This window comes from Labrus bergylta, chromosome 5 (assembly GCF_963930695.1).
Source record: "Labrus bergylta chromosome 5, fLabBer1.1, whole genome shotgun sequence".
Lineage (NCBI taxonomy): Eukaryota > Metazoa > Chordata > Actinopteri > Labriformes > Labridae > Labrus > Labrus bergylta.
The window spans coordinates 20,376,708-20,401,074 of NC_089199.1; the positions used below are offsets into that span (position 1 = coordinate 20,376,708).

Below are 24,367 nucleotides of genomic sequence, written 5' to 3' on the forward strand. Positions count from 1 at the left end.
TTTGCCCAACTTTACAGCAGAATTACACATATTTACAGTCTGTTACAAAAAGCTGTTTCTTTTGCTAATTTCCCAGTTTTTCTCAGTTTTTATGGGTTAAAGGTGTTAACGTGTAACAAATGTTTCATGTCATGTCTGCTTTGTAACCTGCTACTGGATGCTTTGAATTTCCCTCGGGATCAATAAAGTATCTATCTATCTATCTATCTATCTATCTATCTATCTATCTATCTATCTATCTGGGTTGTGGTCACTTTGTTTAAAAGCTAGCGGTTTGGATGTGACCTCTGCTATGAGCTATACTCTTCTTGAAATCAAAGCTGTGTTTGCGTTCTTTGTATATTTTGGGGGGAAAACGTAATTGATAGAGCACATTTCCTCAGACGGTAAGCTAAGTGTGTTATTTTGAGGGTAAATGCACAGAATACAAGAATAAAAGAAAAAAAAATCCTCCAACCAGGAATAAGGCACAGACATCAGATCATTAAAACAATAATCCAGTCGACATCAAACACACCACATAGCACTCAGACACAAAAAAGGGCATAAAGAAAACGATAGCAAAATATATTAAAACAACCAACAAACTGGCAAACACAAATACACACATGCACAGAGTATTCGCTTCAGAGAACAGAAAGAGAGACAGTCGTGATGGATGTCGGATCAACAGGCAGTTTGCCCTACAGAGAAGGACCGCAGTAACACAAGTCTCCATCATCATACTTTGATCCAACTCTGGGTACCACTTAAAAGACCTCCACCTGGTGACATGAGTGGCTGGGCCGTAGAAGTCTGAATTGGAAAATAAAATATAGGAAAGAATTGTCTGCTGTGGAGTTATTTGTGTCTAAAGATCGTCTGAGGAGTCTGTACTCCAGGTTTTTTTGTTAGTGGCCTATTAGTATTTATATGTTAGCACTTATTAGCAAAAACCTACCTAACGTTGCTTGTTAGCTCTTTCAGTGCTTTTGATTACATTTTCTTATATTTAAGGGAATCCTTTGTCGGTCAATCACTGCTAGTTCTGGCTCCAATAAAACCAATAGGGACTTCAAAATGATGGTCCAAAAACCAAAAGGTTACTTCATGTTGGCTTCATAAACCATTTATATACTGTCTAACACATAATGAGTTTGGCTTTTAACATAAAATAAAACAACAAGTAATGCTAATCATCAAGTCTGTAACTATGTGTTTTAAAATCCTGAGTTACATGGCAGATATTTCAGTTCAGAAAGAAGAAAACATAGTTCCTCTTGGTGCCATTCTGTGAAAGATGGATAAGCCAAGGAGAACTGTAGATCTCTGATTCATTCAATCCTCTATGTAACTGAAGCCTATGATAGCAAGTAATCATTGCGCGGTGCATGATGTACTTCCTGGATACAACTTTAATAAGGAAAACAGCGTGAAAAATGTGAGTGTGAAAAATGATGGAGGAAATGGGTTGTGTAACCTCCTGGTTTGATTTAGGTTCAGTCGGCCCCACCAAGGGCAGCGTTGATGTAAATGAAAGCCAATCTGAGAGCAGATTCTGCTCCCCGAGAAGCCACGGTTGATCTCAATACTGACAGGATAGTTTTTTGTTTCGCTTCCTGGATGAATATCCACAAGGCATAAAATGGACACCAAATGATTGCATTAGCATTAGGATTATGTAAACCATATTCCATGAATAAATAAAGAAAACTGTGCCGATGTTGCACTCAGGGCTAATTAAGTGCCGTGTCACCGTACTTTTAAAGCGCCATAGAAATAACCTCCACTGAACGGGAGGCAGGACAGCAGTTATTTAGTGCATGGCCGGCTGGACAAAGCACACACAGCATGGACCGATCATCAACACTGCATTCCACTGCAATCTCTGTCGCCTAAATGTAGATTCACTCATGGTTGAAGAACAGATTCATTGTTCAGATCTCGGCCATTTTTCAGGATGGTTGGGCGAACAGGGAAGAAGACAAAGGCTGAGAAACACCGAGCCAGACCTCCAGTGATTAAAAATCATTTACAGACATGTTGAAGGCAGTTTATCATATAAAATCAGCATGAATCTAATGTAGTTGGAAATCAGAACACAAGGCGCAAATAGCAGCAAATAGAAGAAACAAAGTAGAGACAGTCCGATAGCAACTCCAACATACCAGGACATGTCTCAGTTATAGCCTAATATGCCATCTCGATAACGTCTAGTGGAAGTTAAAAACACTGATAAATAAAAGGGGCTCCTTGTTATAGCTGCAGATGCAGCACACAGTAGTAGCAACAAACCCCCGCAGCAGTGATTCTAATTACCTACATTGCTATGCTAACCTTTTCTGTGACAGCATACATATGTTGCATTGATTTAACCTTTTATAGGATATTCCTGTAACACTATGAAGTGGATCACACTGAAACATGTTGTTGCATCTTTCTTGACATTTGTAGAGTCTACACCAATTAGCAGTGAAGCAGCAGTGCAGATCGTGGTGGCCCAATGGCCCATTAAGTAACTCTATGCTGCCATTCCCTTTTTTGTTTTTCCAGTCTTATATTTCCTTTCTTAATTGGACTGAGACAGTGTCTCTTGCACGGAGAAGAAAAGCAATTTGAAAAAGAAAACACAATCAGAGCCGCCTCCTTGGTACCATAGTTTGTGATACACACAGTATTGACATTGCAACGTGTGTGAAAATGCCAGCTCATGCTGCTTCTCGTTACCAACTCGTCTGCCTGAGTTTACCGGCTTTGGTCATTTCAAAATGTCCCCTGTAGCCCAATTACTTGAGCCACTGTTATGTACCTGCCAAGCATCTCCCGGAGCCGTCATCCCGGATGTCACAGCGAAATATGCCATGAGCCTCCTATTGTGGATCAGTTGTCGGCAGTATAATGAGGGGCTTGCTGAGCTTTGAGCGTACAACCGAGCGAAAGCAGCAAACCTTTAAGAGCACAACTTTGTATCATCCTGTCGTACATTCCCCTTAAATACAAACGGAGACACCCTCGATATATCTTCAAATAAACTTTCTGAGGTTGGTCTTTATAAAAAAAAGAAAGAAAAAATTGCTCACTGAGCAGTCGATACACTGCGGATAATTAGAGCAGACAAGAGAGAAGTGGTGTCAAAGAGAAGCCTTATTAAAGACAGCAAAGATTTTGTGTCAGGATACAAAGTTATAAATACAGCAGGGGATGTATAAGAAAATTGCATTTCTGTGAGAGGAGAGCATTTTTCATTATTAGCTGGAAAACAGAATCGATACCAATCATAGGTAAAGCGTAAAGATGAAGCTTCCGCCAGCAGCTGGTTAGCTCGACTTAGTCTAACCACTCAAAATAAAGACAAAAGTGAATTAAAGCACAATTAAACCTCAGTACACTGAATGTAGTTTGTCCAAATAAGGCAAACAATAAAAAAAAACTTAAGAGTGAAAAATTAACAATCACACAATAATTGAGGTAACATTGATCATAGTGGGCTCCCTGTGTCCAGTCTGAATGCAAAGGAAAGCTAAGCTAACTGGCTATAGTTTTTTATTTCATGGGTTTGATATGACACACGTGGTGTCAAGTTTTTGGGTGAGCTTTTTTATTCAATGTTTCCTTGACTTGAAAAGGCCTGGAAGATCACAGAGGACGCTGTACAACTCAACTCCTTCCCATGGATATTATTTTCCATTGCATTAATTCACACATAATAACACAATCCATCAGGAGCTTAGCAGGTTGGTAACCTTTGAGACAATAAAAAGAAAACATGTTCTTTTAAAAACATGCTAAATCAAGTCTGTCTCAAAAATTGGTATCTTCCCAGCAAATTCTTCTCAAACTGAAAAAATAAAATAATTTTTCCAAAATGGTAATATTGTTAAAAGTGCTATGTTAACATGTGCCAGTGTGTGTATTTCTATCCTGGACTGAAGCAAATTGTCACTTTAGTCTTGCACGGCCTGTGCTCTGCTGAGACATGATTTCTCTAAACCGTCTGGACTGAGAGGATGTCACGACGGGACCATCAAAAGGCAGTCAGTCAGAAATGGCAGGCCATAAATTTTACATGCTGATTTGGTGCGCTTAGTGTTATGTTAGGACATCAAAAAAAAAAAAAAAAAAGATGGCTTAGGGCTTTGCTTTTGAAATAACTAGATTGAAAAAGTGAAAAAGAAAGAAAAAGATAATCATTATAAAGCCAATATTTTTGTGTCTTTTTGTGAAGTGTTGGCTTTAGGGCATTGAGACAAGCTCTGTCTTGGTTTAATAAGTTGGTAAATACTGGATTGACCCGAGTAAGACGACCCTGATTATAATACTGATAGCAAATGTTGTGTTTATACAAGACAACTATTTTATTGAAAAAAAATATAATGACAAATAAAATAAAACATGGTAAATGTTGTTTTTAACACCTGTTAGATTTTTTAAAACAGACAAGGCAGGCAACTGCTTGGGGCCCCAGACCAGTAGGGGGTCCCTAAGGGCTGAACAACTTTTAACCACAGCAGTAGCCCAAAATGACAGTAGAAAACCTCCCTAAGGGGGCCCCATCTGACAGCACTCACTCTCTTTGCCTTGCTAAGCATCACATACGTTAATGCTGTGAAAACCAAAGTTTGTCAATGAACGTCAAAAGAGGAAAAAAAAGAGGAAGAGGAGTAAGCGTCAGGACACTGGTAGACATGATGGTTGGAGGGCCCCTCAATTGATTTTTGCCTAGGGCCCCAACAGACTAGAATCACCACTGTAGGCTTCTTGCTGATACTCATTATCCTGCATTGAATGCACTATATGCTTTCATTATCTTGACAGCTATAAAAACACAGCTCCACACATTTAACCAGGAAAAAAAGGAAAATCCAAACCACAGGCTATCATGTATCATGACATTATTCATTAATCTGTAAATAAAACAGCTTTCTCTTTAAGACAAAATGAAGGAAAAGGAGCAGGCAGAGAAGCGATCTGTTTTTGAAATGAAAAGCAAAAGCAGAAAGGTCACTGAGTACAGCTGTATGTGTCCACAACATGTACCCATTTGTACATGCCTTACTGTGCATGCGTGTCTGCACCAGCGCAGTGTGTGTTTGAGTGTGTGCACGGATGGAAATGTGAGTTTGTGTGGGATCAAAATCTTTTCTGGCCATCGCTGATCTCCACAGGGAGTGGAAGGACTGCATGTGACCCTGAGCTCTCTATCCTCTTGGAAAAACCCTCCCCTCTTTGTCCTCTCCAGAGCGCTTGAGAGCCTCCTACAGCGTTTTCTTTAGAGTCCAAATGTGATGGAGCCGTCCCAAGACCCAGGGAAAAGGACCCGGGGATTTACCACACACAGACACTGAAGACTCACTCTCTCTGTCTCTCTGCTCCTCACTTTTTCTCCTTTCCTTCAAATTCAGAAACCACTCACTGCCATCTTATTCTTTTTTCTTCCCATATTTCTTTATTTCTATCTTGAAAATTCCTCTCTATATTTGAAAACTGGTCCAAAAGTTCAAATCAATACATTCATTATAGCCCCAAATCCTGTGGTATTGCCTTCCACAGGATTGTTGGTTGACACCATAGGGTTGACACACAAACAGGACAGCAAGATGGCCGACAGTAAAGTGGACATTCGGTATATCAACATAAACAGCCACTGTAATCCTCTTCTTGTTTGTGTGATTGTGCGCACATTTTGGGTACAAATTCACCTTAAAAAAATGCTAATTTATCATACATTGGTGATTTTGGACACATTCAGGAAAAAGTTTGTGTGTTGTAATCTGTAGTTTTGCGGCGTACAAAAGTACTCCCTCAATAGGCCCTATTACTCGTTTTCTTCTATCCTAAAGTATTGATTTACTGGAATGAGAAAATAACTTCTCTGTGCCGAAAAGAAGAGAAGTCAAACATGTACGGCATGAGGTTGCTGGAGTGAAGACACTGCAGTATAAGCCTAAAACGTCTTCAAAGTTGAGAAAAGGAAATTTCATTTCATTTTTCATTTTTCTAAAAGGACTCTTATGTCTGTAGAAACGTGTTTCATACAAAGTGTGGAGGTACAGTTTCAACAAGTAGAGACATTAGCTTAAAAAAAAATGTCTTACCAGGCTGTTAACATGTTTATATCTGCTGTTAATATTATTTTAACATAAAGGGGATTACTTGGCTTTTGGAGCCAGCCCCAAGTGGACACTTGAGGAACTGCATTGTCTTTGCTCTTTTGCAACTCGAGGTTTCAGCTTGGCTGGTATGAGAAAAATGATTCTGTATGCAGCTCACTGAATAGCAATCAGGGTAAGTAAAAACAACATTTTTTTCCAGAGAACTCTACAGCAAATTGAAGTGTAAATACTTAAATACTATGTCTCTGCGGTCAAATTTTATAAATCTTTTAGATGCATGGAGCTTATTACATTGGTCAATCCATTATGCCAAAACGTTTTCAACATATTGTGCATTCTAGTATTTTCTTGCTCATTGTTTGACCTCCAATTAATATAAAAAGCTTTTAACAGAGCAGAAAACAGAATAAATCTGAGTTTTATACAACAAGGCAGGCTGGGGTAATTGAAACAGAGAAAGAGTGAAAGTGTAACAGAGAGGGTGAAGGATGGGAGGCTGAAAGCGTGCGAGTGAATGATGGAGGTGCCGTCACCATGCGAGTTCTGGTCTCTTGCTCATTAAGACAGTAATTCAAGCCGGGGATTAGGGAGTCAGGCTTGGGCGGAGAGGAGCGAGCCCACTGGCTGCTGCTGATGAATGGTGGTTACGGGGTCGTAAAACCTCAACGACTGCCACTACTGTATGTGGACAGAAAAAGACAGCTATGTTTGAAGCAGTAGTGAAGATTGAGGTGTGTGCACAGGTTAATATAGGTGATAGTAATGTGTGTGTAAAAGTGTGTGTTAGGAGGAAAAAGCAGGGGACAATGAAAGGTTGGTGTGTCCTTGTGAAAGACATCACTGATTGGTGTTTTTTTAAACCTCTAAAATCATCTTCTGTCAATCCCCTTCAACTGGCATGAGTGCAACTGAAGTTCGTGAAGGAAAAAAAAAATCAATAAGAATTCAAACTGAACCTAACTGTGTAGGGAAACAGAGTCTAAGCAATGACTGACAGGTATATGAAAGGAAAAGGGAATGGATAAAGGGATGACAGACAGGCACAGCAAAACACACACAGAAGAAGAAGCAGCGGAGCGAGGGCTTGAAGAAAGATAGTCCTCTCTTCAAGATGACACTAAAAACAACAAAAAACCTACAACAAAATTAAACATACATGAAAGGTAAGAAGCTTACTTCCTGAAAATATGTCACACTTGTGCATGCAAGTCGCCTCTGAACGAGACAGAGCAACTTCCAGGCCCGTGGGGGGGGGGAGGGTTCGGGGATCTGAGACGCTGCTTGTTTGTGACAGTGCAGTGCCTCAGAGTCTGTCATCGCCTCAGGAGAAGTCGCTCTGCATGTGACTAAAACCTTCACTACATTCAATTATGGCGCTCCTCTGAGCAGAGTCACTCGGCAAAAACAAGATGTGGGAAATGTTTAGCCCGAAATATCTCTGCAGACATCTTTGCAGTTTCATACATATATACTGCGTCTATAGTTGTGTCTCCTGCAATTTCACCTCTGCATAATGTCCAAATCCCTGCTCCATGGCCATGCACTGAACCCTTAAGGACTTCTTTAAGAACAGGCGGGCAGGGGTTGAGATGGTATAAAAATTAGCAATGAGCCACATTATCATGACATCACAAGTTGCCAAAAAAGAGATGCATAACTAAATTAAAACTAGTGCTGTCAAACAATTAATTTTGGACATTTTAATTACTCGCTGCATTTCAGTAGGCAATCACAATTAACACAATCTTTAGTTGCAATTTTAAAATATCCTCATATGGCATTTTAAAACATTTTTGAAGTCACCAATGGGTGATGTCACTGAGACTACAATTTATACAGTCTATGGTTTCATCCACAGGTCTGTGGCGATTCACACACTTCAAAATAGTACTCTGCTCACTTTGGTGATGCAGTTGCTCGAAGAAATCAGTAGTAGAGTAGCTGCATCTGAATTCCTAGCTTGCAGCTGGAAGCGCAAACTCAAAGTTGTTGTTGTTTAATTTTATTATTTTAAGCAGTACAATCTCACCACAAGTACATATTTTATGTCACTAAGTTTACAAAGAACTCTGAAATTAGTCCCGTCTGCAGATATGGAGACTCAAGGATAGTGCGTAATTTGAAACATTAGAGCCCTCACGCATTCAATAATTAGACCTAGGGACATCCCTTAGCCATCTGGGGAATGTGGACAAAAGGATAGTGAGTGTAGAGATTGCGATTTGCAATTCATTCATTCATTCATTCAAGCCTACATTTTAAAATATCTAACACCATAAAAACAAAGTAAATGGCAGAGGTGTAAATCTAGAGATGTTTCCCCAGAGCTCCTGTTATTTGACATTTTACAATTTTTTTTATCAGTATCCAAAATTAAAACTGTAAAGTGCTGATCAGCTCCAAGTGCCATCTTAAAACATTTCCCCACATTGCAATTATAAAAAGAACAATTGAATGCATCAGTTCTAGAGAGCCTTAAATCAACAGCTGTTTTGCAATATTCATATCGATTACATAAATACTGCAATCAATAGACATTTCCATTGAGTATGAATTACTGCTACCCTGAAAAATGTATCCTGCTTCAGTTCTTTGCAGTGGTTCTTGGCAGTCAGCACAGTACCAGCCTCTTTATTTACCACTCCATTACTGATTTCAGCAAAGAATAATAGTTGGTGACGGCCCCACTGAGCAGAATGTCAACGAGGGAAAGCAGAGCAGCCAAGGGAAAACGTGGCGTTATTTATGGAAAGAATATGACTTTGATCACCGCGCTGATATGCTACAGCAGTAAATAAGTTACATGGGGGTTCGAGAGATGTCCTTGGCCAGGGTTGCCATGGTGACATTGAAGTGTGTGCGTTTTACAAAGTGTGTGACAGAGAGCTGTGGAAGGGTGACAATGTGCTAGTGCAGTAAATATATGTACGTTTGAGTGTGCTCAGCCTTGTCTAGCTCCCTGAAAAGGGAACACATTCACACCACTTGTAGGTTTGATTTCCAGCTGTGTGGCACACATGCAACATTCTCATTCTTCCCATAAAGTGCCTCAGATTAAAGCACATATGCACTAAAAGTGGGTCATATTGTACATTCCTGGCGTGCTTTGTCCTGGTAGCTGCTTCTTCAGCCTTGTAGTGAATGCGAGTTACGTGTTGCAGCAGAGGCGGGAAACACAAGTGCCATTTTTCTGATGTCTTTACCTAAGAAGTTATTTTTCTGACAACTTTCTATAACTTAGATTTTCAACACTGCCTCGCCACTTTAGCATGCATTTGAAGCGATTACAGCTTAATTTAGAAGTTGTCTTATAAGTCTTATAGGCCTTTTGAAATTGTTCTTTACTATAATATTACAGGGGTTGGCTAACATGAGGTTGTCTTAAAAAAGTATGTTAAATGGTTTGAAAATGTCTCAAATTGTAGATCATATAATGTTGATGTCTTATCTTCAGCTATTTGAGATATAGAAAAAGGTGTCCCACAAGGGCTTATACTGGGTCCAATCACATTTTAAATACAGAAAAATAATTGATGTATCAATCTTACTGATACAAACTTTCTTTTTGATGCTGATGAAACATTAATATATACTTCTGCTTCTTTAATACCCTAAATATAAGCTGCTTTTGACGTTTTCAAGAGAATTTTTTGTAAAAATGTTTTTAATTCAAGGACAGAGAGGAAAGTTAATGGTGTTTATTAGATCCTTGCTTTAAACAATGACATGATTGAATCAGTCTCATTATATGAATACCACAGGTTCTTAGAGGAAAGTCCATCTTAGACAACATATCTTGTTTCTTTCGAAGAATAGGGTGCAAGTTGTTTTCTTCTGTAGAAACTAATGCTACTTTCTGTGGTCGACAAGGGGGAACCTTTATAACTAAAAGTTGTTGTTGATGTCAGAGCAGGGTCAGAACAACAAGAAATTCACTACTGGACTGATAACAACTTTGAGGCAAAGTTAACGTTTCTCATTTACAGTATATATGTTATATACATTTAATGGAAGACGGCTTCAGTTTTATTGTCTCCAAAAATGAAATAAGATTGAGTTAGCGCTTCTTTTTCACTTTTTGCTTCAGTGAAAAAGAAGGTTCAGTACTTTTACTTTCTACCAGAGCCTTTCTTTTGCTCTAGCTTCAGCACTTCTGCTTGATAAAGAATATGTGAACTTCAGCCTCCTCTGTTTGCAGTCCTGCATTGTGTGTACTTACAGGGGATGGTACGTAGGTAGAGGTTGTCCCGTATGATCTGCTGGAGCTTGTGGTCCAGCGAGCCCTTCTGAAACTGCAGACTGAGGTAGTGGCGCAGGTCCGTGTTCAATACTTTACCTGCAGAAACACAGGCAGAAGGATGGAAGGTCAATAAAAACATAGTGGTGAGCTCTCTGAAGGGTTTCAGTCGAGGAGGAAATCTATCCGAGCGACGTGTACCCTAAGAAAGTGATCAATACCACACAACTACATCCAACTGTTTTCTACTTCAGGAAAGCCCTTTTATAGCCAGAACGTTTCATTTTATGGATTTTTTCTACGCATATTGAGCACTTGGTTTCGTATTATAGATCCCTTTGTGAGGATTTCAATCAATGTAAGGTAAAGAACAAAGATGTTCTGTTCAATTCAGTGCAGTACAATTTTCTATCCCATATGAGGGCATTTTAAAGGCAGTGTAAACATCAATCTATGCATAAAAATACTGAATAGAACTCGACAACTACAGACACATGAAAAAATGAATGATAAGTCACCTGATATTTTTTTTGATGAGTTTAAAGGCTCATGCAAACCTTCAATTTCTTGTAGACAGGTGCGTAGGAGGAAACTTGATTTTTTTTGTATTACAGTAGAGGTCAGGCAATGAATGATAGCCTTAAAACCATCACCTGTCCCATCTAAACTCCAATTCTCTGAATACAAATCCATTTTCCCAGATCGTAAACTCAGATTCTAACACAGATTGTAAAAAAAACAACTTCCTGATTGGATGAGATCAAACAGAAAAGGATAAAATATCGCCCACACCAGAGAGAGGAAAACAACTACTTCCTGTACTCTGAAGCCCTCAGTTCTTTTTGTGTGCTTGCAAAACACAAGGAAAATGCCCCAAAGCTTGACGTGTGGTGCAATGCACTACAAATAAGGTGAAGAAGAAATAACAAATGTTTCAGTTTTTAAACCTTTAAAAGGCCAAGGAAGGATACAGGAAATATGGAAACAGCAGGAAACTGTGGGATCCTGACGAGTAATCTGCCTACAAACTGTTGTGGCAAAAGCTAAACTAAACAAGACCCTGATTTCATCTTTAAACAAACACATGTTTTGCAGAGACACATCACTGTTTACAGAGGATTTTTATACTGCATCAGAGTGCCTCGGACTTTCAGTCAAGACTGCCTTTTCTTCACAATGAACTTTGCTTGAAATCCGGACAGTCATTTATTTATTAGATATTTGACCTCCGTCCCCTATCCCTGAAGAGCACCTGATCCCTCTATATTTTTTGACCCAGTGCAGCACTCGCTTTAAACTTTTATGATTTCTTCTTTTCTGATTAAATCAAACTAAATGATAAATCGGATACTGAAAATGTCAACGTTTTCAACCTACAGTCATTACGTTCTTTCTCCAAGAATGAACAAACTAAGTGGAAGGGGCGCTGTCGAAGGTCGACGATATTGAGTCAGACGGTAAACTTCAGGCGAGATAAATAATCCTCTGACATGCTCATACCTTGTGTTTTTTTAGCTAGTTTGAGAAACTTAGTTTGCATTTTAGAGACTAGGCTGCATACTCTGTTGCCTATTTCCCCCTCATGGGTCATATAATGTGGAGGTGGGCTCTGACTCTCTTTGATAATCCCAAAATTTAAAGTTGTTAGATTATGTTGTACACGGTTTAAAATGGCAGCATCATTAAAAATAGCGGCAAACACATATTATTTGACTGTATGAATAACTGGCCATCTGTTCTGCCTCGCTGAGAGCTTAAATCCTTGTTGATTCACCGTTTAATTCCAGTTTGATAACAGAGCGGAGATTGATGCCGAGAGGTTGAAGGTTAAACAGATTTCTAAACTCTGATCTTTTCTGTTAAATCTTATTCAATCATGCGGCAAAGGGAGATTTAGGGTGCAAGAGAGGTTAGACAAGGACCTGGCCTAGAAATACTCTGAAGTGTGGTGTGGAAAAGAGAGCACAAAGCTGCACTAGATTGCTTTTCTGATTAATGTGATTGCCGACTGAAGACAGCTTGTTAGAGATACTGAGAACAGATCGGACTGAGCTGGAATCATTGTCATCTCTGTTTTCTTTCATCTGAAGAGAACAAATCTGAATTCTAAACTGCTAAGTGACACATAATAGACACTGCATTCACCCGCGACTCTGTTTAGGACCTCACACGAGCCTTTTCCCCAAAAGATGCCACAGCCTCAAAAGTGCGGCGCCCGAGATGTTCACAAGAGAATCAGAAAAAAATGTTTTGCCTTTGCTCTCAACTCCCAGAAGCCTTTGTAGAAACAAAAGAAGTTCATGCAAAGTTTGAGGCGGCAGAAGACTTCAGACTCTTCATACACACGCCGCAAAAAGTTTTTCTCTGAAAGAACATGAGGAGGAGCTCGGAACGCAGGAAGAGATCTTCGGTGTCTGCCTGGTCTCAGCTTCAGCGTGAGCCTCATCTCCTGACAGAGAGGGGAGCGCAGGCTTTGAAACAGTTTGACTACAGACAAGTAATCACTTTTTTACCCTTTTCGCTCTCTTATTCTATCTCCATCTCTCTTTCATGCACAACCAAACTGCTCTCAGCACGACATTCCTCTGCATTGCTATGAATAACAATCAGCAGGACTAAAGACGAGATGTACTGTAGACGTACTGTAAGAGCTAATAGAGAGGGGAGATGTACTTGACTATAGAGGGCTGATAGAATAATGATGAGCTCTGGGAATAATTCAGCAAGTTTTCTCTCAAATCCTCCTTTCCTGCTCAGCTTTTGACAGAAAACAATACGGGCAGTTATTATGACGCCACAGCGCTTCCAGTATTAGTATAGTGTTGGAGGCTGTTGTTGACTCGCATCAAAATGCTCCTCATGTCCACAGTCCTCGCTGCCATCTGACGCCTGTTTTTAGGAAGCTTCATCCCGGCGGGCCTGGCTTTTTGGAATAAAGGTTGCATGTTCTCCGTCTGTCTCTCCAAAGAGGGCTGCATCACAGCTGGTCTAACAGACAAACAGACTGAGTGGGGAACCAAGGCCCGATCTGGCACCTTCATCTCCAAAACTGTCCCAGAATATTCTTTTTGTTCGAGTTCAGCTCACACTCGGGGGACCTAATAGGAAAACAAGGCCGTTCCAACAAACTACATGTGCTCCATATGCTTTCTGAAAGCTAATGACGAAGCATCCAATGGAGGATTCAACACAGTTAGCCTCGAATTAGTAGCCTAAAATAGCCTTGTCCCAAAGCCACAACACAGACTGATTGGAAAACACCACCCTAAACGAAAACATTTGCTATCAAAGGGACTGGTTATAGGATAAGACAGCAGTTGCAAATAACTACATGTGCTATATGCTTTCAAAAGGTGAATGACGTAGAATCCAAAAGACAATTACACTGTTAGCTTTTATTGAGTTACAAAAATGCTAACGTTTTGCAACCAAACCCACAATAAACCAGTTTAGTTAACATAACCAGTCTGCTATTGGTTATGTAAACTTCTTGTAAAGTCTTAAAATAAAAACAGCCAGTAGGAGCCCAAATCCAATGAGCAGTGAGGTAAACATGTAAATGATGACTGTTTTGAACAGGGATATGTATCATAACTGCAGCCCGACCGTTTAATCGGCCTGCCGATAACATCGGGCGATATTAGCATAACAAGTGAGTATCGGTATCGGCTAATTTTATTGCAGATATGTGCAGATATTACTGGATTTATTCACAAGTCAAATAGCATTTCATTGTATTACACGAGCAGTTCTCTTTCTGGCTGTCACCAGCAGAGGGCGCTATATGGATTACAACAAGCTTTATCACCATCCAGAGTACCTGAGCAGTAACCTTCCAGTTAAGTGACCATCTTGTCTTCATTATCATATCTTTCCCACAAGTGATTGATAACTTCAATTGAGGGATCAACACAATACATGTGTCTATCTATATATCTCTAAAGATTAAAATAGATCTAAGAAAGATATCGGCCAATATATCAGTATCAGATTTTCTTCTCCCTAATATAGATATCGGTATCAGTCCCCAAAATCCCATATCAGTCTGGCCCTAATCTTAACATTATAAAATAAAGACATTTAAAGGTGTACATGAGTGCCTCTTCAGTCTCTCTCCATCAAACTGGACAAACAAGTCCATGATCAGAGGAGTCAAAATCTGACATCACATACCTTCTGTTTGTGAGACCTTTACTTTGAAATAGTCTTTCTGGGCTGTCATTGTTTCTGTTTGAGAATAAGTTAATTTTTTAGTGGGCTAACAACTTATTGTGTTTGTGTTGTATCTGTGCATTAACTGGTCAAACATCTGATACTTGATACCACCTTTTAGGCTGTATCGGAGGGTTTTGTGATGGTTAGTGTTATCACAACTTTCAGTGATGTCCACAAAGAATTCAGGTGAAGTATTTACAGTCAATAGGACTATGGCAACATTAGTCAATGCTAGTACAAGACATCAGCATATTGTAGATATGACCTATGAATACCGGTTGGCTCTTTCGTCTCCAGATCTCTACCATGGTGGTGAACAATTCAGAGAATATCTAATCTTAAGCCTTGACAAAGAGAAGGGAGAAAGAGTACAACTCTAGCTGATTATGTTTTTAAACTATATGTCCTTTGAATGGCTTGATTATTTCATTTTTTCAAAATGTCTTTTTGCTCTACATGGTCTTAGATCTTCCTCTTTGAATTTGCTCCCTGAGGTGTCTTATTTTTTTTGTTTTTCTCCCTCAAGTTCAAAGATTTTCTTTTAAGCTGTTTTCCTTCTCTGAGAGCTTTGGCAGGGTCAGGAATCATTGATGTTGTGTGCCTGAAAAGCCCATCGAGATTGTGAATGTACTATCGGCTTTACAAATAAACTTGGCTGGAGAAATTTCTGTTCTTTTTCTTTACTTCTCCAAACCTCCCTGAGCCAATCGCATCAAATGAAGCTCTTTAGATTGAACCCTAATGATGGCTAAAAAACATTTCATTTGCTATGACGAAACTATCACTTTGATGAAGACAAATGGAAACAATTTCTTGCAGTAGTCAAGTGTGTTTTGTGACTCACATTCATGGCCCCATACCACCTCTACAATCAGTATCCCACAGTCCTTTGCATGCAATATGTTTGCGGCTGTACAGCAGATCTAACAGGTCTGGATTTGTCTGACTCTATGGCAATATAGCAAGCACACTCAGTCACACTCCAGTGGATAAATAACTGAAAAAAGCACACACACGCATACACTCAGACACACACAAACTGCTCTGATCTGTTCATTGTGGTACAAGTACAGTGCTACAGAGCGCTCTTTGTGGCATCCTGGGTCCTGTCAGGGATTGTTAGTGAGGCTGTCACATCAGAGTTCCCCGTTCCTCCGCCCTGCAGATAACACAGCTTTTGTAGCAGACCTCATTTTTCTGCGAAGGGGATTCAATGGCCTCCATTGTGCCCAATCAACCATCCACTCGATTGTAGGTTATTTTTCTACTGCTCACTAGGGAGATGAATATAGTGTACAATAACTGTGGTTTAAAAATAAAAAAAAGATCAAGAGTAAAATTTGTTCTTATTTCTTTTAAATTACTTTCCTTCCAAATCATCTTGTTCCAATTTTTCCATAGACTTCATATAAGAGTAAGAACTGGTCTCTGGTTAGGCTTTCAGGAAAGCCAACATTAAGTGCCTTTAAAATGTTTTCATTCTAGTTTTGTGCATGAGGCGACTGTAATAAAGACATTAACTAATACAAACAAAATCTTTTTTTTTTTTTTACAGGCTGTAAACGTGTTCATTTCTGCTATCAAAACAGACACTTTAATATGGGTTGTGTGTGGGACTTCCAGGTCTTTTGGAGCCAGCCTCAAGTGGACATTCAAGGAACTGCAGTTTTATGCACTTCCGCATTGGTTTCAATTTTCAACACCGTAGGTTGCCGCTTGAACCCATAGATTTTATATCAGAAGTGAATGTAGCTTCTTGTTTCAGAAGCAAAGCCCATGAGGAAGTGCATTTAATCTGCATTCTGTCTAATGGCAAGCAGGGGGCGACTCCACTGGCTGCAAAATGAAGACGAATTGTATTGAAGTCTATCTTATATTGACCCTACTTCTAACTGACTTATTACCTTCAATATTAATTTAAGCTCTGAATTGCTTGTTTAAAGTCTTCAACAGAGCGTGATGTTCTCTTGTTAAGTATTTTCCCATTTAAATCACAATTGATTCAAATAGAAAGAAAAATGTCAACCATTTTATACAAAATTTAAACTACATTCTTTTACACAGATTATAGTTTTACGACTCATAGTCTAAATTTTCTTTCTGTTGTTGGTTTATCTATCAATAGTTGATTTCTTAACCAGGACCTAATTGTATTCCTTTTTATTCCTTTATACAAGCACAAAATCAGCAAAATAACATGTTTTGAAATGATGATACATTTCATTGAATCTTCTGACATTTGTGGCTCCGAAAAGAATGAGATGGTGACAGCAAAGTGGCAAATGTGATGCTTCCAAACAGTAGTCAACAAACAAATAGACACTGTCACAATGGATAAGTCCACCTCTTTCATACACTCTATGATTTTTTTCTCAACCTTTACAATTTTCATCAGTCATTTCAGCTCTCTCTCCTACTGTCAATGTGATGGCAGGAAATTGTCTCTAATTTTCTCATTTATCCTGTCAGTTATATCATGAGCTTCAATCCTGGGCTCCCTGAAAAGAATAGACTAATCAAACGGACGGATCCCTTTAGATTAGTCTCTGGCTCTCCTCTGCTTCTCAGTAATTTCTGCATGAATTGAAGGCAGAGCATGTGTCAGGGTAAGACCAAGGTCACCCACGGCATCAGCAGCACTCCACTAAAACAAAATAACTGGAGTCTGAGAGAGACATCGTGACAGAAGCCTCGCCTGGCACCTCTAGTGGAGCGACAGACTGTTAACATCGTCACTTAGACCAACACCTCACTCACGAGCCAGAGAATTAGATTAACACCCCGGGCTCGATACATAACTCTCTAACACACAAGCACATGTTAGGCATCTGAGAATCAATCTGGGATTTTGCAGAATCCAACAAGTAAAATTAAATAATAAAATAAAAATTCACCCATTTACTCTGTGAAAATGATTATGTAAGATCTGTGACTGATAACACATCATGTCCCTGTTAAACTGAAGTGCTAAGATCACTGTAAGCAATACAAGAAAGGAAAAAATAAACCTGCCATCTGTTCATCCATAACTTGTAAAAACAACAACAAAAAAGGCTGTTTGTACCAGGTGGTACTACTTTAAAACATATTATCATTACTCAAATCAATCCAAATTTATACATCAAAAGTGAACATTTCAACCACTTATGTAATCCAGACGCAATCAGTGGATTTCAATTGAGACGTTTCCTCAAGATAAAATAATTGCTTACTCACAGCTTGATTCTTGTGTGTGTACCATAAAGAAACACGAGGCTAACTTAATAGTTCAACAATTTGGAAATGACTCCAGAGGAGAAGATATCAAATGCAATCTTCATCTGTAAAGTTCAAACAAACCCTTATAAACACAATACATCTTACTTATTTAATCCATTCAAATATTAAAGTGTAATGGATGCATTTTGTGGTTTGGTGGTGGCTTCTTCCTGATTATTTCTTGAACTTGAGCTATGACTTTCTTCTTCTCCTCACTGTCCTTTTATGCTTAGCTAGCTGTATGCAAGCTAACTTCTTTGTACCGTATAGAAATGTGCGGTAGCTTCTTAGCTAACCCTTAAACAAAGTAAACAAGCACCATTCCCAAAATGGTAAAAGATTCTTTTGAGGACCATAACAGATGTGTGAAATGTTTCTTTGTTCTTAATGCGTCCTTTCTTCTCTCTCAAAAAACAGAGAAAGGTAAGCAAACAAACGCCTGGTGTCCATGACGACATTTAATTCGACAGCATTCTCCCTATAGGGCATGTGAGACGTCCGCTGGGAGGTCATTATCTCTGTTGTCTTACTGTCACTTAATTAACAGTCGTCTGAACTTAGAATATGTCATCAGGGCTGCAGCTGTTCCCCGGCACCTTCCTCAGAGCTCGGGGTTATCATCTCAAAAATATAAAAAAAAAAGACAAATACAGAAATATCCCATATTTACCTAAAGACACTTGAAAAGACACAGGGTTCACATGAACGCCTGCATATCACACATTTATTAAACTGGACAGCCTCTTTTCTTTTCTCTCTCTAATGAATACACACGGGACAGACACTAGCTGGAATACAAAACACAATATGCCTTAATCAAAAGATCTTGTTACACAAGTTCACTGTGTAACAAGTGAGTTTTTTTTTAAGAAGAACAGAGAACGATCTGTCAGAGTTTAATTGATAAGAAGGAATAAGATGTAAAGTTACCTTTTTGTTTTTAAATCCCTGCTTCTGAAGCCACAAAGCTCACTGACCTCATACTTGTTGTTGAGCTTCATGCCACCATATACTTCTTTTAAACCAAGTAAACAAGCCCTTAAATGAAGTGAAAATCAAATCTACCTGCCATTAAAAAAACATGTGTTTTCTAATGTGACACATACTACAGTTACAATGTTTCAAGAACAAAATCAACACGTTATAACAAAAAAAACATTCTTGGTAATGTGACTGTGAACATGGGTAGGGAATTAATTTTTATACCTCATCCTCAAAGAGTTTTGTATTAATGTGCCTAATTTGGGCGTGCTTGATTTAACTGACAGTTGGGCGTATTGTCACTTTTTCCTATAGGGTCCTGTTAGAGTGACCAGAAGTTAGGAAGAGTGAGCATTTCCAATATGGCGACCACCATCACCCAGTTACAAAATGCCTCTTCAGAAACCAATGGATGATGTCACTGAGACTATGTCCATGTTTCATACAGTCTATGATATTTCCTGCACAGTCATCAAAGGTTGAATATGTGTAAATGTATATCCCTTATGTTTCAAAACCAAGCGTACAGCAGGCCAGGAGACGAGACAGCTCATGAAAACATACAAGTAGAGAAAATAACTTAAAACCAAATAAATAAAAAAATATAGAGAGGAAGCCAAGGGAGGGAGCTAATATAATTAAAGCAATATTATTCATTGTAAACAATGTTTATATCTAATATACAAGATAAAAAAAAAACTCTGCTATATATGAGTAATAACCCTTGAAATGTAAACTGAGCACTGTTTCATCTCTCTAAGTTTCTGGTTTTCTGCATTTTCTGTACTTTGAGATTTTTTCCCCTGAGGTGTTTCTGGTCTTAAATTCTTCTCTCTATTGCTCGGCTTCATCTGTCCTCGCCAGCAGACAGATGCTACTGTAACCCTCCAATCTCTGCCCCCTATCTCCATCCATCATGTGCTGTGTGACAGGTCACCAACATCCTCTTCATCAGCCTCTCCTCGTCCCCTGTGGCACTCAGTCAAACGGAGCCCACTGAGGCACCAACACCTGCAAGACCTCAGGTTTCGCTCCTCTCATCACTCCCCTGGCCTGACAGCATCATCACACCCTTCCTAAAACCTCCTCCATCCCGCCTTAACCTTGCAGCTTCGTGTGGCCATTTAAGGGGACAAAACTGCCTTGGGGCACCTGTGATTTTCAAGTTTACAGCACTGCCTTGACTAAATTCTTCACACAGCCGTACTAGAGCATGCATCATTCACTATATTTGCATGCATTGTGGTCTTTTCTACTGACTCAAGGCTTGAGGATGAGGAAGATAAAAAGCTGATATCAACAGCTAATGTTAGCATTCAACCCCTTCCAAACTAACATTAGCATTTTTTGAACCTTTAGACTACACAACAGAATAGCAAAAGCTATCTCAAGCTAACACCGGCTGCTAGTTTATGATGTAAAATATATAAAGGTAATGTTAGCTGGCTAATTAATGCTAATGTTAGCAAGGAATTCTCGGTGCTTGCTGTGAGCTACTATTAGACAACAGCTAATGTAAGCACTCAACCACTTAAGCCAACATTTCCATTCTTTAGCTTTAAACAATATAAGAACACAAGCTTTTCAAGGTAATGTATGATCGAGGTTATGCAAGTGAGCTAGCTATAGCTAGTGGTAGGCAAGGGAATTGGTTGGCTATAGTCATATAATGTCATATGTTTTATGAAATATGTTGTTTTATCTTGAAACATGGATCTTTGGTTCTCTATATGTAGGCTACAGTAAGCAACCTGAGAAGATGAGCAGTACAATTTGGGCCTATTCTCAAGGTACAACAACAGCTAAATATTAAACAACTTGCTAGCTTACATTACTGTTGATAATGCAACAAGGTACAAATGGAGAGGCATAAAGTCCTAACTAATTGTTTTGTTATCTAGTAAGCATTTGAGGTGTTTAGTGTTACAAATAGTTGTGACTTAGCTTCCAGTAGCTTTGTGATCAAATAGTTATCTTAAGTTGAATTACGGCCCAAATTTTGGTCGTCTTTTTAGTTGATGATCGATTAAGACACAGTGAGATGATGTGAGATCGTTGGATCACTATGATCTGCAAACCTGGAACACAGGAGTATGACATTATAACAGCTTTTGAACCTGTAAAAAATAAAAGTTATAGCCGTAAATATGGTGGAATGGGCATCTCACCAACTCTGCTGATGGAAGCCAGGAGTGTGAGCCTGGTTTGTAATCTCACACCTCATGCAGTAGCGTCACATGAATTCTCTTAATTTATATAACTGGCATGTGGAGTGTTACTATACAGCTGGAGGATGCTGCATTAGAGAAGCAGAGCTGCTCGCCTTATTGGCCTCTGTGTAGATGTGTTTTCCAGTCTGTCTGCTTGGCTGGCTGGCTGCGGAGTAATGCTAAAGTTAAACAGGCACTGAGCTCACACGCCAGAACCTCTTCACCTTTTTTTAGCCAGAGGTCTGACATAAGCAGCTTAAATGGAAAAGCTAAAAAAAGGATGCTGAAAAGCACAACAAGGCAAAATATTGATTTAATTGTGGTTTTGATGTTTGCAACATTTTGGCAAATTAAAGTATTCTAGGGCAGTTATTTCAATTATATCTAACAAAGGCGTAGATTGTGTGTGTAGAGATTGTGTGTTTTACTGTTGCAGCTTTAATTACAGTACTACTCCAGACTGCAAATTGCTTCTGCAATCCTCCAACATGTTGGAGTGAAAAGAACCTGAAATGAATTGCATTGTGCATCTTCTCTATAATTTATACTACCGGTATACAAGTTGTCATTATTCTCTTTTATCATAATAAAATGCAAAATTACACTGTAAGAAATAAATATTATTTACAGAAATCCAGTGTAATATTTTACACTGTTTCTGTTCCATAAATAAAAACAGTGAACCACTAAAAAAATAAAATAATCATAAAACAATGATTGTTATTTTTAAAAAAAATAACATGGGTTATTATCATAGACAGTACAAACAAGGAAATGCTATCTCATTATGTAACCCATGGCCAACAATGGTGGTCACAATTTAGAAAATGCTTTATCCAACTAACTTTCAATCAATCTAGCAACAAGCAAATAGGCGGAGCCGAGAGCTGCTGTAACGCTATATAAAATCAAACAACTTTGGATAAAGAAATGAGCACGTTATTCTAAAGTACATTTATTTTGAACCAGGCAGTCAACATTTTTGTTGATGCTGTAAAAGTGGGAAAGAGCCTTCGTTGGCTTTAACAGCCAGCCTCCAATGGACACACCAGGAACTGCAGTTTTTGGACCGTCTGCATTGGCTTTATATTTCTCACCACAAAGGTTGCCACTTGGTTATTATAGGTTTTAAAGGAATATTCAGTTGCTAAATGGTCTTGGATCTGTATTGGTCTGAAAGTGCATTTCTATTTAAAAATACCAAAAAATCCTGTTTCTTTCCTCTCTGTTTTTTGCCTTACAACTTCACATTTGAAGTAAAATGCATTTACATCCAATTCTATAAAAACATTGTCAAAAGACAGTAAAGAAAACTGTAGTAAATCTACACAGGTTTACTCCCCCTGCCATATATAATGTATAAATATTTAAAAAGAATTAAAACAGGTTTTCATCCTGCAAAGGAAGCAAACATGCCTTTCCACCAACACCGTAGGCCACATGTGCACAGGTCAGAACACCAACCCCCTTACAAGAAACACTACACATTTTCCCTCATATGATCATAGCATGACATGTTTCCAGCCCACTGATCTCATAAGTACATGAAAGACATCTGCCTCTGCATTAAAGTTAACTAACCATATGCTCTCCACCTCCTGTTCTCTTCCTTCTTTCCTCCGCCCCCTACCCTCTGTCTGTCACTGCCCACGAGATAGAGGGATGACCTTCCTCCTGGAAGGTAAAAGCAACATCAGCCAAACTCAGCGGAAATGCAGGGGCGGTCGGGGTGAGTCGGGGTTGTGCGAATAAGTAGCAGCGCCAACAGCAGGAGTGCCAAAGCTGTTGCGATAATGTTAGAGGGAAAGAAGACGTCCCCATCCCAGAGAGACGGAGCGAGACAAGGAAGTGGGGGACGGGGGGGGGAGAAAGTGCAAGAAGAGGTGTTGGAGAGGAAGGAGGCGTGTTGCCCTGCAGGTGCTGAGTCATGATGTTGCTCTATTTTATGCTGGTTTTTAGCACCTTCACTTTTATTTTTTGCCTCTCAAATCTCCAGTTCTCTCTTTTTATGCCATCTCATTCCCCCTCCAACGTCTGACTCTTCTTCATTTCACTTTCCTTCTTCTTCTCTCTATAATGAGCAGTCTTTGGCCCAAGCCTCTGTTCTATCATTAATGTGGTCTGTGCAGAATGAGACAGCTGCAGACAAAGACGCGCACACACACACACCCACACACGCACACACACATTTTACATCTCCTGTGGGTTCCCACTTAGCATCTGGCTCAGACAACATATCAGCATAAAGTCATATTTAGAAAGCATGTATCTGTCCAATCAGATTGTGCACCACATTGATAGTAAAAATCTAAACTTTGCTCTAGCTCACTGTGTTTGTGTGTGAAATAAACAGTACACACTAATAGAACTAAACAAGAGAAGAAGAAAAATATCTAGTAGTAATAGTATATATCTATTAGAATTTTTTTTAAATTACAGTAGATGTGTGTGCTAGCAAAGCTAGATTGTGGCTAATGGGATTGTCATCAATTCAGCCAGAATTTGGTGACAAAGGTAATTGTTGACCTGATTGTTGAACTAAAGGAGAAGGCAGATATCATCTGCTTAAAATCAAAACCTGTTTCCAAAAACAGAATGAAACCCCTTGGTTAAAAAGTGAAGCCAATGCAAATACGGTGCATTTGCAATCCTTACAATGGCATGCAGGGGGTAACTCCACATGTTACAAAAATAAAAGTCTGGTTGTATGAAGGCAGATGAAATAATGCTCCTGATTTTCTTTATTTACAAGTTGCTAACATTGCAACATGAAATTAAGACGCAGCAATGGGTCTCAAAATGTTTGTCCAAATGTTGTCACTCTGCTCCAAAAAAAAGCCAAACCCAAGGCTTTGTAGGAGTAGTACAGAAACCAATGGCTCATATAAAAATTGATAGGTACACAGTGTTTCCACTACCATTCAATTGGGGTGGTGGGCTGCCACCCCAATGCAACAAATAAAAATAATTGATTTATTTAATTTATGTTATGTGTACTTTATTTCAGCAGATCATAAAAATCTTTTGTGTATTTCACTGTCCTCTTCAGCTCATGAGAAATATGTTTCCAGAATGCCGGTGTGGTTTGACAACTTGGTATTGGGTTGGCAACATGTAAATTTACAAAGACCCAGACCCTCTCATCAGAATGAATCCACTGATTTATTGAGCATTCAGTATGCTGCACGTAACAGTCAGACAGCACTCCTTTTCAAATAGTTCTCAAGGTTATATGATGAACGGCGTCAGACAGGCTGTGCATTACAATGTGTTGAGATTGTGTTGAAAACACTGAACTTTGTTAGACACAAATCATGGAGAGTAAAACCGTGATTTTCTCTGAAAGTCGCGGAAAGTCCCTTCCTGTTTTACAG

At 39.1% G+C, this 24,367-nt stretch overlaps 1 protein-coding gene across 2 annotated transcripts in view; it reads right to left on the bottom strand.

Moving 5' to 3' along the window:
* Positions 1-24,367, bottom strand: part of LOC109991190 (membrane-associated guanylate kinase, WW and PDZ domain-containing protein 3) — a 177,617-nt gene that overhangs the window by 56,351 nt on the left and 96,899 nt on the right. For both annotated transcript variants that reach the window (XM_065955100.1, XM_065955101.1), the window contains exon 2: positions 10,312-10,428. In XM_065955100.1, the coding sequence (XP_065811172.1) occupies positions 10,312-10,428 (117 nt within the window). The remainder of the gene's footprint in view (positions 1-10,311; positions 10,429-24,367) is intronic.